The sequence below is a fragment of the Mizuhopecten yessoensis genome, unplaced genomic scaffold, assembly GCF_002113885.1.
Source record: "Mizuhopecten yessoensis strain PY_sf001 unplaced genomic scaffold, ASM211388v2 scaffold8713, whole genome shotgun sequence".
Classification (NCBI taxonomy): domain Eukaryota; kingdom Metazoa; phylum Mollusca; class Bivalvia; order Pectinida; family Pectinidae; genus Mizuhopecten; species Mizuhopecten yessoensis.
Genome location: NW_018407684.1, coordinates 236,185 through 252,524, shown reverse-complemented (window position 1 = coordinate 252,524; position 16,340 = coordinate 236,185). Strand labels below are relative to the sequence as shown.

The following is a 16,340-nucleotide window of genomic DNA, read 5'->3' as shown; positions in this document are numbered from 1 at the left end:
TGTGTTATATGTCCTCTATAACCTACACATGTTTTGTGTGTTATATGTCCTCTATAACCTACCCATGGTTTGTGTGTTATATGTCCACTATAACATACTCACGTTTTGTGTGTTATATGTCCTATATAACCTACCCATGTTTTGTGTTATATATCCTCTATAACCTTCTCATGTTTTGTGTTATATGTCCTCTATAACCTACCCATGTTTTGTGTGTTATATGTCCTCTATAACCTACAGGTGCNGACTGGATTATCTACCGGGGAAATGGGAGTGACTGGATTATCTACCTGGGAAATGGGAGTAACTGGATTATCTACCTGGGAAATGGGAGTAACTGGATTATCTACATGATAATGAACGTCTCTGGATTATCATCAATTGAGAATGAAGGTGACTGGATTATCTACATAGATGGGAATGAAGGTGGATGGAATATCTACATATCTACATAGATGGGAATAAAGATGAATGGAATATCTACATAGATGGGAATGAAGGTAGCTAGATTATCTACCAGGGAAAAGGTAGCTAGATTATCTACCTGGGAAAGGGTGGCTGGATTATCTACTAGTAAAGATGATGGCTGGATGATGGAATGAAGGGGATTACCTTATCATGGCCCCAAAGAGCAAATATTTGAGTATTTATTTGTATTGACGCCTTATAAAACCTATTCTGACGTCCTCACGGCCATGTGTTTTGCCGACAAATAGTACGTTTGCTGTATTATAAGCAAAACTTTCCTACTTTTGTGTTATATAATTTATGGGTAAATGTTACATATACGGCATATATGTGTTAAAAGTCTATTTTATTCACTTTTGTACACTTTAACGGAGAGACGAAGGTGCATGTATCGGTGTTTTTGTAACCTAACCCTGTTATCAGATAAGCACCAATGCCACATACACATGGGACGTTTAGAGATGTAATGAAGGGTGCAGTTTTAATAACTAAATATAAAAACAACACTCGGCATGTTAAATTGAAGTGGGGTAAATAGAAGACTTCAGACGTTCTGGTGAGGGCGCTACTCCTGCAGAGTCACACTCTGGGAGATCTGAGATGCCGAAGTTAGAAATATAATGTAAACATCAAGGTTACCATTTCGAATAAATCATTTCATTGAACCATATCTGTTATTTGACTCTTGTTTGTCCCAAAAAAATCCCATTACATGACGTCTATATACTTCTTTGTTTTTGTGTTACATGTTTTCTATAGCTTTCCACATATAGTGTGTTAAGTATTCATGTTACAAATGTACTGCCATTAGATGTATTACAAGCTAATCATTTCACTATGTTTTGTGTTTATTATTTATCTTAAAGACCATCTGCGCTTTGAGAGTTAAAGTCAATAAGGTATCATGCTGTTCGTGTTAAAGATACAATAACCTACCCATGTTTTGTGTGTTATATGTCCTCTATAACCTACCCATGTTTTGTGTGTAATATGTCCTCTATAACCTACCCATGTATTGTGTTATATTTCCTCTCTAACCTACCCATGTTTTGTGTGGTATATATCCTCTATAACCTACCCATGTTTTGTATTATATGTCCTCTATAACCTACCCATGTTGTGTGTGTTATATGTCCTCTATAACCTTCACGTGTTTTGCGTTATATGTCCTCTATAACCTACCCATAGTTTGTGTGTTATATGTCCTCTATAACCTACAGGTGCTTTGCGTTATATGTCCTCTATAACCTACCCATATTTTGTGGTATATGTCCTCTATAACCTACCCATCTTTTGTGTTATATATCCTTTATAACCTACCCATGTTTTGTGTGTTATGTTTTGTGTTATATGTCCTCTATAACCTCCCCATGTTTTGTGTTATATATCCTTTATAACCTACCCATGTTTTGTGTGTAATATTTCCTCTATAACCTACCCATGTTTTGCGTGTTATATGTCCTCTATAACCTACACATATTTTGTGTTATATGTCCTCTATAACCTACCCATGTATTGTGTTATATTTCCTCTCTAACCTACCCATGTTTTGTGTGTTATGTTTTGTGTTATATGTCCTCTATAGCCTACCCATGTTTTGTGTTATATGTCCTCTATAACCTACCCATGTATTGTGTTATATTTCCTCTCTAACCTACCCATGTTTTGTGTGTTATATATCCTCTATAACCTACCCATATTTTGTGTGTTATATGTCCTCTATAACCTACCCATGTTTTGTGTTATATGTCCTCTATAACCTACCCATGTTTTGTGTTATATGTCCTCTATAACCTACCCATGTTTTGTGTTATATGTCCTCTATAACCTACCCATGTTTTGTGTTATATGTCCTCTATAACCTACCCATGTTTTGTGCTATATATCCTCTATAACCTACCCATGTTTTGTGTTATATGTCCTCTATAACCTACCCATGTTTGGTGTGTTATATGTCCTCTATAACCTACCCTTTTTTGTATGTTAAACACCTCAAATATGCCTTTTTTGAAACTTTCTAACTCCCATTTTCTTTTGCTAACTAGCGATAGGCTCTTTCTGACCTCAATAACTCAATATTTTTGCTTTTAGGCAATATGTTCTTTTGTTGCCACTATAACCCTTATTGCCCAATAACACAATTTAAAAAAAAAAAATAGCAATATCAAAGAGAGACGGTTTATAAAACCGGAAGCCTATAGGTCGTAGTGAGAAGGAAGATATTATCTTCGTTGATCGCAGCATAGAATGATAAGGGAGGAAGTTCCTGAATAAATTGTTTCTTAATTTTATAAATTTAACTTACAAATGTAATTTATTTCGTTTATATTTTATTTGGAAAATACATTTTCAATTATTAACATAAACGTTTCTTTAAAAAGTCATAACTTTACAGTTTCGGCATTTGAACTATTTAGGTTAAATGTGAATGATAACTTGTAAAACGTGATTCAAAGGTCAATGATTATATGGACCAATTCAATCTGTGGCAGCTTTTTTATCATGAAAGTGGACGAGTCTCCTATGACGGGGAGTTCTACAGCACACCCGTCAATATCTGTCATCATTATCTAGTGTGGCACTGTGAAGAGCTTCATGATTATATGCATTTGAATGCTGTATGTAGAGAGTATATGCATTTGAATGCTGTATGTAGAGAGTATATGCATTTTTTGACATATTTTTAGTCACAATGTTCCTTAATATAACGTTATCAAACGCAGCAGAAATATCCTTATGCCTCGTCGACCGTGGGATACGGTGAAAAGCTCCCTGGTTTAGTGCGCCCTGACCAACCGACAAACCACTGGCAAAGGATGATAAGATAGGTATAGCCCGGCGCGTAGCTGCTACCAAAGTCAATGTACCCAGACGTAAAGGTCGTTCGAAAGTCACCTGATCTGGTTTCCGTACAGGAAAAAAATACTGCATACGCTTACGTGAACCAGGGTATATCTCGATTACAAATCAACAGATTTTGCCATGGGAGTACGATATAACCGCTTAATGCGACTCCAGATGATGATGATGACGAATGGGATTAAGACAGATGCTGGCAAAATATGTCAACCTAGATATCCGGTTACATTTAAGTTCCATTCACAGATATTCACCCCTGTCAAATAATGAAGGCAGCTTGCGTTAACGTTACTATACATTCTTTGGATTCCTCTGATGTGGTGAATTTACAAGTTCGTTGTCCCTCAATCCTGAAGCTAAGTAACAGCGGGTTACAAAACGTAGATTTCAGTCAAAGGAAATACATTGCTCTATAGCGGTGACTCTCAAAGGTTCCGAGATTGACCAATGCCGTCACTGCGTCAACATCAAGTTATGCATTGTGGAGGGATAAATAACAAGGACGAGTGAGTGTGGAAAACTGTAAATAACAAAGCTTAAACATTGAGTTACACATAGACTAGCTATCTGTTTCCATATAAAATTATAAAAACTTAACAGTTTTGGCGACTGTGACCTGTGCATATATTTGCGCATGGACTTTTGGTCAATGTCTGCCAAAATCTGTGTGATTTGATAGCTATTTAGCTTATATACATTGTAAAATGTTATAAAAATAAACAATACCTGTGGAAGTGTTTTGTGTGTGATATGAGAAGTGTGAATGTATTTGTATTTCAGTTATGTTAATTAAGAAGGAGTTACATCCCTTTAACTTTTTTGTTTATAATTTTCATTTCAAAATTGATGTATTAATTAAATCAAATAAAAATAACAGAACCGTTAATTTAGCCACCGCTGGGGAGAATTTATATAGGCTTTGCCTGTTATTCCATCCAATTGACTTGTATCAACTTTGTCAATAAAATTTGTTGAAATGAAAAATAACAAAGGTCTCATCGGAACGAGTAATTTTCAAATAAGTGCAGATATTTCAAAATATGCATCTATTTACATGTACAAATTTGTAATAAAGAAACAAGTGATGCTTATATGAAAGCAACAGTTACATATAATTGCGTTTCTTACAAGGCAACGTGATTTTGATCATCACACATGCAAATAATGCTTTCTGTTAACTTAAAATACAATTTACTTATAATATAATAAAGTTCCCCATCGGTGTTTATATGCATGTGTTAGCAATATTTCAGTACACGATCACACACCTTATCTGTGTGTGTGTTCTATTTACTTAAGGTATAGCCTCATACTGGTATCTCTAAATGTGTGTTAAGGTCTACCCCTGTCCCATTTATATATCGTTAACCCGAAATCTCGACGGACCTGACGGGAGCTCGCCGCACCACAGGGTATGATGTTATGGTCTATAACCCACATCTCATATTTCGCTTTAGAAGTTACATAATGTCATGACGTAAATCGACAAATTTGATATATTTATCAGACCACAAAGTGTGCTGGATCCATGAGTTGACAGTACCGTGGTTCTTGTACTTGTATATGATGTGCGCATGACTTATAGGTATTTAAATCGATGGTTAGTTGTCAGATTTGCTAAAAGTATCAATAATGAATATTATCAGAAGCATTGTCTCCTTGATAAAGCACTGTACCAATACTTTAATCGGTCAATGTTGAATGTTTCCGATGTTTCTCGTTTGCATGCAGAAACCTGTATTCATATTTTAATTCTCGTGATGCATAAACCATATAATTGGCATAATAGGTAATCTGAAGTCATCGTATTATATTTTGTAATGTCCTTTTCCATTAGTTAAGCTTAGGACATTATTAAAATAACAAGAAAAGACAACGTTGTGCCAAGGAGGCTCACAAAAGTTAGAACAGAAAATACATCTGCATGTGTGCATTAAAACATATTTGACTAAAACATATGGTTTGAGCATATGTATGAAATGTGCCGTAAGCTAATATAACCTCAAAATCACCGAAAATGTACACCCATATATGTGAATACAGAGGTCTTTCTCTACTATGTGTGTGTTAATGATGTATTGAGACAATAGAAAAAATGCCAGAACGAATATGGGATGGATTACAAACGATGTAAATTATATTGAACATGCATCACCTCATACCATGATTTTGTAATGAGCATTATAAATACTGTATATAGAGTAGTATAAACTAGATATTTGTTGGTGCAATAAGTCATAAGAATAAGTTGTTTGTTGGTGTAGTACGTTTTGACTAGACTTTCTTGGCGTAATGTCTTATCTAGATACGTGTTGGTGCAATAAGTCTTAATTAGATAAGACATTCTTGGCGTAATGTCTTATCTAGATATTTGTTGGTGCAATAAGTCTTAACTAGATATTTGTTAGTGTAGTTTGTTTTGACTAGACTTTCTTGGCGTAATGTCTTATCTAGATACGTGTTGGTGCAATAAGTCTTAATTAGATATTTGTTGGTGTAGAACGTTTTAACTAGACTTTCTTGGCATAATGTCTTATCTAGATACGTGTTGGTGCATTAAGTCTTAATTAGATATTTGTTGGTGTAGTACGTTTTGACTAGACTTTCTTGGCGTAATGTCTTATCTAGATACGTGTTGGTGCATTGAGTCTTAACTAGATATTTGTTGGTGCAATAAGTCTTAACTAGATATTTGTTGGTGTAGTACGTTTTGACTAGACTTTCTTTGCGTAATGTCTTATCTAGATACGTGTTGGTGCAATAAGTCTTATTTAGATATTTGTTGGTGCAATAAGTCTTAACTAGATATTTGTTGGTGTAGTGTGTCTTTACTAGATATGTGTTTGCGAAGTATGTTTATCTAGATATTTGTTGGCGTGGTGTGTCATTTGGTAATTGTTGGTGTACTGTGTTTTAATATTTGTTAGACTGACCCAGGTAAACAGAACAGTACATAGAGCTGCGTGAGAGTTAATTTAATAAACATTGTTTAATATTAGACAATAAATACTGTTTAATATTAGACAATAAATACTGTTTAATATTAGACAATAAACATTGTTTAATATTAGACAATAAACATTGTTAAATATTAGACAATAAACATTGTTTAATATTAGACAATAGACGAGCACGTATTAACTCATTATCAATCACACGAGGCTGTAATTTCTACTTCACAATAGGAATGACATCGTCCACGGGTAATTGACACATGCTGGACGAACGAACTTTATTTGTCCTTGACATGTGATAAAACGGCAACATGTTTTAGAGAACAATGAAGCATCTTATCATAGTGTAAAAGCTGCTTACTTGAGACCCGTATCAACATATTAAGTCCTTGTGTGCTATCTGTAAGCTGATCGAAGAAGCCCATAGATATCCAGCCGATAGCATGTATACCTGTCTGTACACATTCTGTTGTATCACAGGGACAACATTCATACACACGTACACACACTCACTGATATCATAAGCCAGTGCGAATAATCAGTGGCATTGCCAAACGTAAAAGGTGCTTTGTTACGATGACCGACTGAGGCCGTCAAACAAATTTTATACTAACGCTGTTTTGTACCTAAATGATCTATATTATTCAACAGAGAGAGAGAGAGAGAGAGAGAGAGAGAGAGAGAGAGAGACACGTATGTGTGACTGAGTATACAACACATGGTTTGTACACTCAGTCATACTCACTTGTTGTACACTCAGTCACACTCACGTGTTGTACACTCAGCCACACACACGTGTTGTACACTCAGTCACACTCACGTGTTGTACACTCAGCCACACACACGTGTTGTACACTCAGTATACACACACGTGTTATACACTCAGTCAAACACACGTGTTATTCACTCAAACACACACTTGTGTTATACACTCATCCAAACACACGTGTTATTCACTCAACCACACACACGTGTTGTACACTCAGTATACACACACGTGTTATACACTCAGTCAAACACACGTGTTATTCACTCAAACACACACTTGTGTTATACACTCATCCAAACACACGTGTTATTCACTCAACCACACACACGTGTTGTACACTCAGTATACACACACGTGTTATACACTCAGTCAAACACACGTGTTATTCACTCAAACACACACTTGTGTTATACACTCATCCAAACACACGTGTTATTCACTCAAACACACACACGTGTTGTACACTCAGTCGCACACACATTTTATACACTCAGTTTACACACACTGTTACTTAGTGTACAACATGTGTATGTAACTGAATGTACAACACGTATATTTGGCTGAGTGTACAACACGTGTGTGTGTCTGAGTGTACAACACGTGTGTGTGACTGAGTGTACAACACGTGTGTGTGACTGAGTGTGTAACACGTATATTTGGCTGAGTGTATAACACGTATATTTGGCTGAGTGTATAACACGTGTGTGTGTCAGAGTTATATATGCCATATAATACAGAAACAGTATAAACATGTAAATGTGTTTCAGATCGGGAAAATAGTGATCACTCTACGTTGGAATGGAAAAGTATGTACTGCATAAGCAGCTAGATAATTGAATGGGCTTTATTGTGCGTACATCATATCGTCTGATGTAGTAGCCATCAGGTTAATTAGTTTGTTAGAGTAACTTATCTTTGAAAAATGTAATTTTCTTACCCTTTCACAGTCTTATTTTTTAAACATAAAGCTTACGACCTTAGGTACTTCTCCTATGCATTTGTAGCTCCGCTGAAATTTTTCCTTGGGTTCTCATGAGTTAAAGTCATTTATCAAAGTAGTAATTGTTTTACCAATTTAATATACTTTGTCACCTTATAATGTCCCAGTTTATGTAGTTATGTAGACACATTCAAATTGAGCCAATTATTCGAACGGTTTATAGGCCATACCAGTCACATCAGGCCACATCGCGATCTGGTGTACCTCTGTGTACCACAGTGGTGAATAGGCCGTGTATGTGACACTATATAGGTGGCAAAGGGAATACACAGTATTCGTTTTTAAAGGTACAGTATGTTGTAGATGCTGAAATCAAACTGTAACAAACCTAGCTATGTTATACAAACTCTGACCTTAAAAGAAAGAAAAGAAAATTGATAAATGTGTGGAAAATTCACCTGTAGTTAAGGACACTTTTCAGAGATAAATAATCATCCGTACACATGGTATGTTTAGATTGAAAGTTGTCCTAAATCAAGTCTCATTTATCTCTGTCTTTTTATTATTGTTATAATTGGTCTATGTGTCGCTAAGTTGGGTATAAAACAGTTGAAATCATATAACGCTTGCATTATCCTATCGAACAATTGCGTTGTATATGACGATTGTCCTTTTTGAGCTCTCCGTGGTTGAAGGGGGTGAATTCTGTTATGCCGGTTGGCCTTCTATCTAAGATTTAACGTTAGCGTCGGCCCCGCTTGGAATTTCAAAACAAGATAAATCCATAAAGGTGGGAGTAAAGGAAGCTTAAATCAGGAACAGTTATTTTCAGAATTCATTTGATGATAAATGGGACCTCATTGACTTACACCTGTGTGAGTGTTAAAGATGCGGTAAACAAATGTTCCTAGAGTATTTAAATGACACTATGAAATTATTACATCATCGTGTGCAACATATTCAAACTATTATTTTGATACCGAATATTACACTATTTCAAGAAATAATTGCTCTTTTTATTGAAGATTTAAGCAGAAAGGTATGTGAAATGTCAGTATTGATGAGAGAAAAAATCCATTTTTGACACGTTAATTGACATAGTTCTAAAACGAGTCTATTTTTCATACTTGCTTAAAAGTTAGCGACCAATAATATCTTTAAACATCAGGAATTTCCCCAAAAAAATGACAACCGGTAAATTTGGTGGGGTCAACATTTGGCCCCCTCTTTGATTTCTTTTATTGATTCATAATTACAACTGATAACCGTAGTGGACCTCATTGCATAACATCAGGTTGAGTGATGGGATTATCCTAACAAAATGACAGATAAATGTCACAGGCGAGTGTTATTTTGAAAATGAATTGTGATAGTGTACAGTGCATAAAATTACTGTTATTTCGATACTAAATATGCCATATTGGTATACATGAAGTAATTCATTTAATTAGAAAAACATGCAAAATTTTCACATAATTTAAAATATAGCCAACATTGTCAACTTGCCTACATATAGTTACAATAGTAGTCTATATTTTAAACTTCTTTAAAAACTTTCCATATATATATTCTGTCTACAGAATCATTTTTATGAAATATCAAAACCTGTAAAGTACTTTTTTAGCATGCCAAACATGATCAAAGGCCAATTTCACATAATCATGGAGATTTGATTATCAATTTTTTTTTATAGTAAATACCAATACATTTTCTGTTTTTGTATTATACCAAAACACTTTATTATATAACGTTTATTTGAAAGTTATGTGCAACAGTAATAACTCATGAATATGTATTCTGCCAAAGTAATCGTTCCTCTGGAGAACATCTTAAGGTTGGAATTGTGTTATAGACAACAATATGCAATAATATAGAAATAATAACATAATATTAAAAGTAAAACTATTACACACTTTATTATAACCCCTGCAACGAAGTTAGGGTGGTATACTGGAATCAGCTTGTCCGTCCGTCCGTCTGTCCGTAGAAAAAGTTTGTTCGGACAACTCCTTCTAAAGTAACGGACCAATTTCAACAAAAGTTCCCAGATATGATAACTACCACCTGAAGTTTTGCATGCAGGTATTACTTTTTTCATTCTGACCCTTGTTTTACAACGTTATGGCGCTTTATTGAAAAATCCTTGTCCGGACATGCCCTCCATAACCAATGGGTCAATTTCAACGAAAGTTTTCAGATATGATAACTACTACCTGGTGTTGTACATACAGGTATTGATTTTCAATCTGACCCCTTTTTTACGGAGAAATGACCCTTTGTTGAAAAATACTTGTCCAGAAAACTCCTTCAATTCTATGGCGCCAATTTCAGCGGAAGTTTATAGATATAGTAACTGCTCCCTGACATTGTGCATCCAAGTAGTACTTTTCATTCCGACCCTTTAAGAGTAGTTATGACCCTTTGTTGAAAAAAACCTCTGTCTGCCTCATAAACTACCAAATCTTGCTAGCCCAAATGAACCATTTTTGCTGAAACCGTCCTAATAGTTAGGGAAGAGTTGTCAAGACATAGATTTTTAACAAAGGTCCATAACTCCTTAAAAAGGTCGAAATGAAAAAATACTACCCTGATGCACGACATCAGGGGGTAATTACGATATCTGTACACTTTCATTGAAATCGGCCAAGCAGTTTATGTGGCAGACAATTTCTTTTCAACAGAGGGACATAACTCCCTTTTTAAAGAGTCGGAATGAATGCATACTCAATGGATGATCAATGCCAGGTGGTAGTTATCATATCTGAAAACTTTCGTTGAAATTGACCCCTTCGTTTTTGAGGACATGTCAAGGCAAGGAATGTTCAACAAAGGGCCATAATTGAGTAAAACATGGGGTTAGAATGAAAAAATTATATAACCTGGATGCACAACTTCATGTGGTAGTTATCACATCTTGAAACTTTCGTTGAAATTGGTTCATTACTTTCAAGGAGTTGTCCGGACAAACCTTTTCGACGGACAGACAACCTGATTCCAGTATATCCCCTTTCGTTGAAAGGGATGGGGGCGGTAATAAAGTGTTCAGCGTATAATGGTTACTATTAAGATTTATTGTTTTATATAGTTGCATATCTTTGTCTACAACACAATCTCAACCTTGAGTAGTTCTGCAGAGGAAAGATGACTTTGGCAGAATACATGTTCATGAGTTATTGTATAACTAAAACATTCGTAATATATTTCTGTATAATGAAGTGTTTTGGTATGATACTAAATCACAAAATGTATCAGTATTTACCATAATAATCATTGATAATCAAATTTCCATGGTTATGTGAAACTGGGCATTAATCATGTTTGGCATGCTAGAAAAGTACTTTAACGGTTTTGATATTGCATAAAAAGATAATGTTGGATATATATTAAATTTTGTGAAAATTTTGCATGTTTTTCTAATTAAAAGTATCACTACAATTACTTCATGAATACCAATATGACATATTTAATATCAAAATAACAGTAATTGTATACACTATACACTATCACAATTCATTTTCAAATTAGCTTTCGCCTGTGACAGTTATCGGTCATTTTGTTAGGATAACCCCGTCACTCAACCTGCTGTGCTGCAAGGTGGTCCACTACGGTTATCAGTTGTAATTATGAATACTCATTTGTGCAGTTATTGATCATTTTGATGCATCTATCTATGGCAAAAGAATAAAGGAAATCAAAGTGGGGGCCGAATGTTGACCCCACCTTTGTATGATCATGTCTTATAGAAAGAGTTCGAAAGTGACAGTATTATTTTCCACTATTGTAATTATTGTACAATTACGTTTTGTATTTCATGAGATTGTATCAACCCATACGTATGTCATTTTAAATTGCAAAGTGAACTGTTATTGCAGGTCTTTAGTTACCAAGAATCGAATACTGAAAGCTTACATAGTCCGATATGGAATACAGATGTGTTCTTATTGTTACATGAAATCCGTCTGTAAATGATCCAATATTGCTGTACTTCATCAAATTGTATATGGTTCAAGTATTCCATCCTAATAAAATCGTAGGATTATGTTAATGATATAATTGTTAAAATACAAGGTGATGACTGTGTATATTGAACCAATGAAGACGACACGTCCACCGCCAGGTGTAACATGTGTCATGTATTTTTTACGAGAAACAAACATTTGTACATGTACTTATAACAATTGTCCTCGAGTTGAGATAACATGATATCTGTTTTATTTGATATATCTGTCAATTTATAGTCCAGTAGAGACGAATGTTTATCTTAAAGAGAACGTTACGTCTTCTATGGCAGCCATATTTGTATATCTTTTCGGAAACATAGTTTTTACTCGAGTCCCTTGGACTTTATACACTTATAATAGTAAACGCCAGAGATCTCACGTGTTGGTAGATTTAAGCGATATGGTTGGCTAGCACTTTCTATAACGTGAGAGCCAGGAGATACGAAGAGGCAGTGAAAAGGATTTTGAAATCATGCAGAGCAGGAGGTTGAACAACGATTAGCAGAGAAAGCAGTAGACGTTAGATTAATTGTAGCAGATGTGGAGCTGGAGAAGAACCAGAAAGTAGAAGGAGTTATTATGAGCTTAGAAATGTGCTAGGAGGTATTAGGAGAAATGTACCAGAACCGAAAAGGAGTCTACTAGATAGCAAATGTGCTAGGAGTAGTTAGGGGGAATATACTAGGAATCTAATAGGAGCAAATATACTAGGAGCCACTACATAGTTTATCATGAATCTTTAACGAACAAAATAGGCAGCTACTTTTCAAAAACATGTTTAAAAGAGATACAAATAAATATTTGACAGCCTGCTTATTATTTATAAAATCAATGTCAATTAGTCAAAGGGAGACAACTCATCTCCACATACATGGTATAGACACTGGTACAAGTCATCTATCGGGCTGCTGTGGAAAGTGTACTTTTGTATGGTATTACTCCTCACTTGAATTTTGATTGTCTACAAATACATTTACACTTTAAATTGTATTGTTAAGGACTTTCCATCCTTCGTAATACTCATGTCGTATTTTCGTGTCGTCATTTCCGTATTGCGTATCGGGTATTCCATTACCGAAGTGTAAATTATAGTAATACCGGGTAAACAAAAGTACACGTGCGTGACGATGGTATGTCAACACCCGATATCGAGACTTACTAATAACTTGGAAATCATGTGCAATTACACGTACTTCAGAAATAAAGCTTATGATACAAAGATATTAATTAACTCACAGGAAAACACTGACATACGATCAGAAGGTCGTATATATATGAGGCGCATGGAATACAGACTGATGTGTTTTGTTTACCGACCTCACCTTGTACGTATCACGTGCTAACAGTAGTTCACAAGCTCTTGGTCGCTACGACTTTTGTTGTCGAGCAGCGAGTTATGCTCTGTCAGATAAATCGGTTCACAAATGCAATTACAATACTCTGTGAAAATAGTGGTTTGTAAAATATCAGGATCCCTATATGTGCGTGCACGTAATAACGGCATACCATGCGATTGCCTACGGTTACATATGTACCTGACATGTTAATGCACCATGCGTAAGCGGGCTATGGAATGATGTCCAAAGTGTAACATGATTGAGAGTAATTTTGTTCCATAAAAGAACAATAAATTGACAATTAAATATAGTAATTTAATTTATTTCGGTTGTTTTTGGTATAGTAAACAAAATAAGTGTCATTGTATAAATTCTATCCCTCTGCAAAAAGTTCCGATTTTTTTCAAGGTAGACAACTCTCATCATGATCAAAATTATTGTAAAATGTAAAATAAATGAATTATAAAGACTTTGTGTGTATTTGGTTCAATTTTTCACACTTTTTGTATGAAACTATGTGTCCGGTTTGCACTTAGATTGTATTTAGTAACTTTTATCCATACAATTTCAATAAAAAACGCTTTTTGTACATTTTGTAGATATTTTATTATAAATAAAATATTTGTAGGGTTGATTAGCAATGTTTCTTTTCATTATTTTATTCTTGTAATAATTTCGAATAATGCCACATGCTCCAAAAAATGTTAAAGTGTTCAATTTGTAAAAAATTCATTTTTTCGGTATTTATTTTACAAAAACTCCCCAGTTTATCGGAATGCTTAGATTTTCATAAAATCATCTGTACATAGTGACATAACCATTATGTGAAACTTTCATTGAATTCTGCTGGCTAATTGCGAAAGGGTGGAGCCTCCTTAAGTCATTCTTGAAGGGGTTGCCACAAGCCAACAACCAGACGGATCTGATGTATATTACATAATGCATCGTCAGGAAAGAACTCTGCCTGACAGGAAACTGTGGAACAGTCTCGAGTACCTGACGTTGGCATTGCAATCCATACTGCATTTCTTTCTGTTTTGGTATTTTCTTTATTTTCACCGTTGTCTTTTCTTACAGTCTGTGTTCATATTGTAGTACGTGCTTTCTTCTGTTATATCTTACAGCAAAATCTGAGATGGAGAAGTATCGGCGATCGATAGGACGCTGGCGAATGGTAGCATTCGTCCTCTTATTGTGTATGCTTGCCCTGTTAGTTGGAATCATCATCATATCCTTTGTGAAGAACAGACAGTTGGAAGAACAGGTGGTGCCAGAATGTTCTGGAAAGGAGGAAATCAATCTAGCGCAGCCAGATGATCCGTCTGTGTTTCACGATCTCACGGCAGTCGAGGTCAGGGGGCTTATGAAGTATTTACATTCTCAGAAAAGTCTAAATTTAGTCCAGCCTGCAGAGAAACGGACAAACAACAGCTATCTGTATCTAGCAGAGATTTACGTACCAGCCAAGATGAAAGTTCTAGACTATCTTGATCACAACGGGGTTAAGCCAGAAAGGGAGGCGATTGTCACAATTTTCAGGGGAGATAAGCGACCCCCTGTCGTAGAGGAGTATCTAGTTGGACCCCTTCCGAACCCTAATCATTGGAAAGAAGTTCCTTTTCGTCGACAGAAAATCCCTTTCAATCTTCGGCCATTGACATCACCAGAACTTGATTCAGAGATTTTTCTACTTGAGGACGCCATTCATTCCACTTTATATGATCTAGTTCTAGAAAGTTTCGGAGGGAAATTTAGAGACTGTGGTGATAAATGTTTAACAATGCAGTCCCCTGCCCCATTCTCGCCTGCAGTATCCGGTGTGCCTCACGGTCGGAAGATCTGGTACACAATGTTACGAACAATAGACTTTTTTATTCTGCATCCGCTTGATTTTGCTGTTCTTGTTGATTTTAATTATGAAACTCAAAATATAGCGATAGATGCTGTTTGGTATCATGGACAATCATTTAGTAGCCTGGAGGAATTAGCAACCGGATATTCTGACGGATCTGTGACGAAAATGAAAGTACCATATTCACCGGAAAATGACAACACGTTCTCAAAAATGACAAGACGTGGCCAGGCGTTTCAAAATGAGTTTAAGAGAGACCCAATAGAAGTGGAACCTGATGGTAAGAGGTACTCAATACATCACAACCACGTGGAATATATGGGCTGGAAGTTCTACTACAGAATGTCGACCGTAGCCGGTCCACAACTATATGACATCCGCTTCAGGAACGAGAGGATTGCCTACGAGATCAGCTTGCAGGAAATAGTTGTCCTTTACTCCGGTTTTAAGCCGGGCCAGATGTTCCCAGACTATTACGACAGTTGCACCCTAATAGGACCTCAGGATAAGGGACTGGTACCGGGTATAGACTGTCCAGCACACGCCACATTCATGGATACATCATTTGTCCTAGAATCCTCCAAAGAACCGTTGACATTTAAGAATACATTCTGTATTTTCGAGCATAACACCGGATACCCATTAAGACGACACCACTCCTATGCTATGGGATACGGAAGCTATTATGAAGGAATGTCAAACGTGGTTCTAACTTTGAGATCAGTGTTTACTGTGGTGAATTATGATTATATATTTGATTTCATATTCTTCCAGAATGGAGTTGTACAGGTGCGTGCTATTTCAACGGGCTATATACTAGCTACTTTCCATACAGACCAGGAGGCGCCTTACGGAGCACAGGTACATGATCACATTAACGGAAACTTGCATACCCATCTTTTTAACTTCAAAGTAGATATTGATATCAAAGGGAAAACAAACCGATTCGCAACATGGGACATCGCTCCCACATCAAGGCCAAACGACTACTCCGCGACCCCAAACGCTAAATATCACATGACCAATTACTCACGTAATGTGAAAGATACAGAGCTGGCGGGCGCATATAAATTCAACTTCGAGACGCCAAAATATCTCCTCTTTTACAACGAGCAAGAAAAGAACGCTTACGGAAATCCGAAAGCCTATCGTATCGTGAA

General features: G+C 35.9%; 1 protein-coding gene across 1 annotated transcript in view; it reads left to right on the top strand.

Annotated features, from left to right (window-relative positions):
- The window catches only part of LOC110456366 (putative amine oxidase [copper-containing]), a 34,450-nt gene that overhangs the window by 5,005 nt on the left and 13,105 nt on the right, over positions 1 to 16,340 (top strand). Inside the window, exon 2 of the mRNA XM_021507055.1 lies at positions 14,453 to 16,340. Within this exon, the coding sequence (XP_021362730.1) occupies positions 14,453 to 16,340 (1,888 nt within the window). The remainder of the gene's footprint in view (positions 1 to 14,452) is intronic.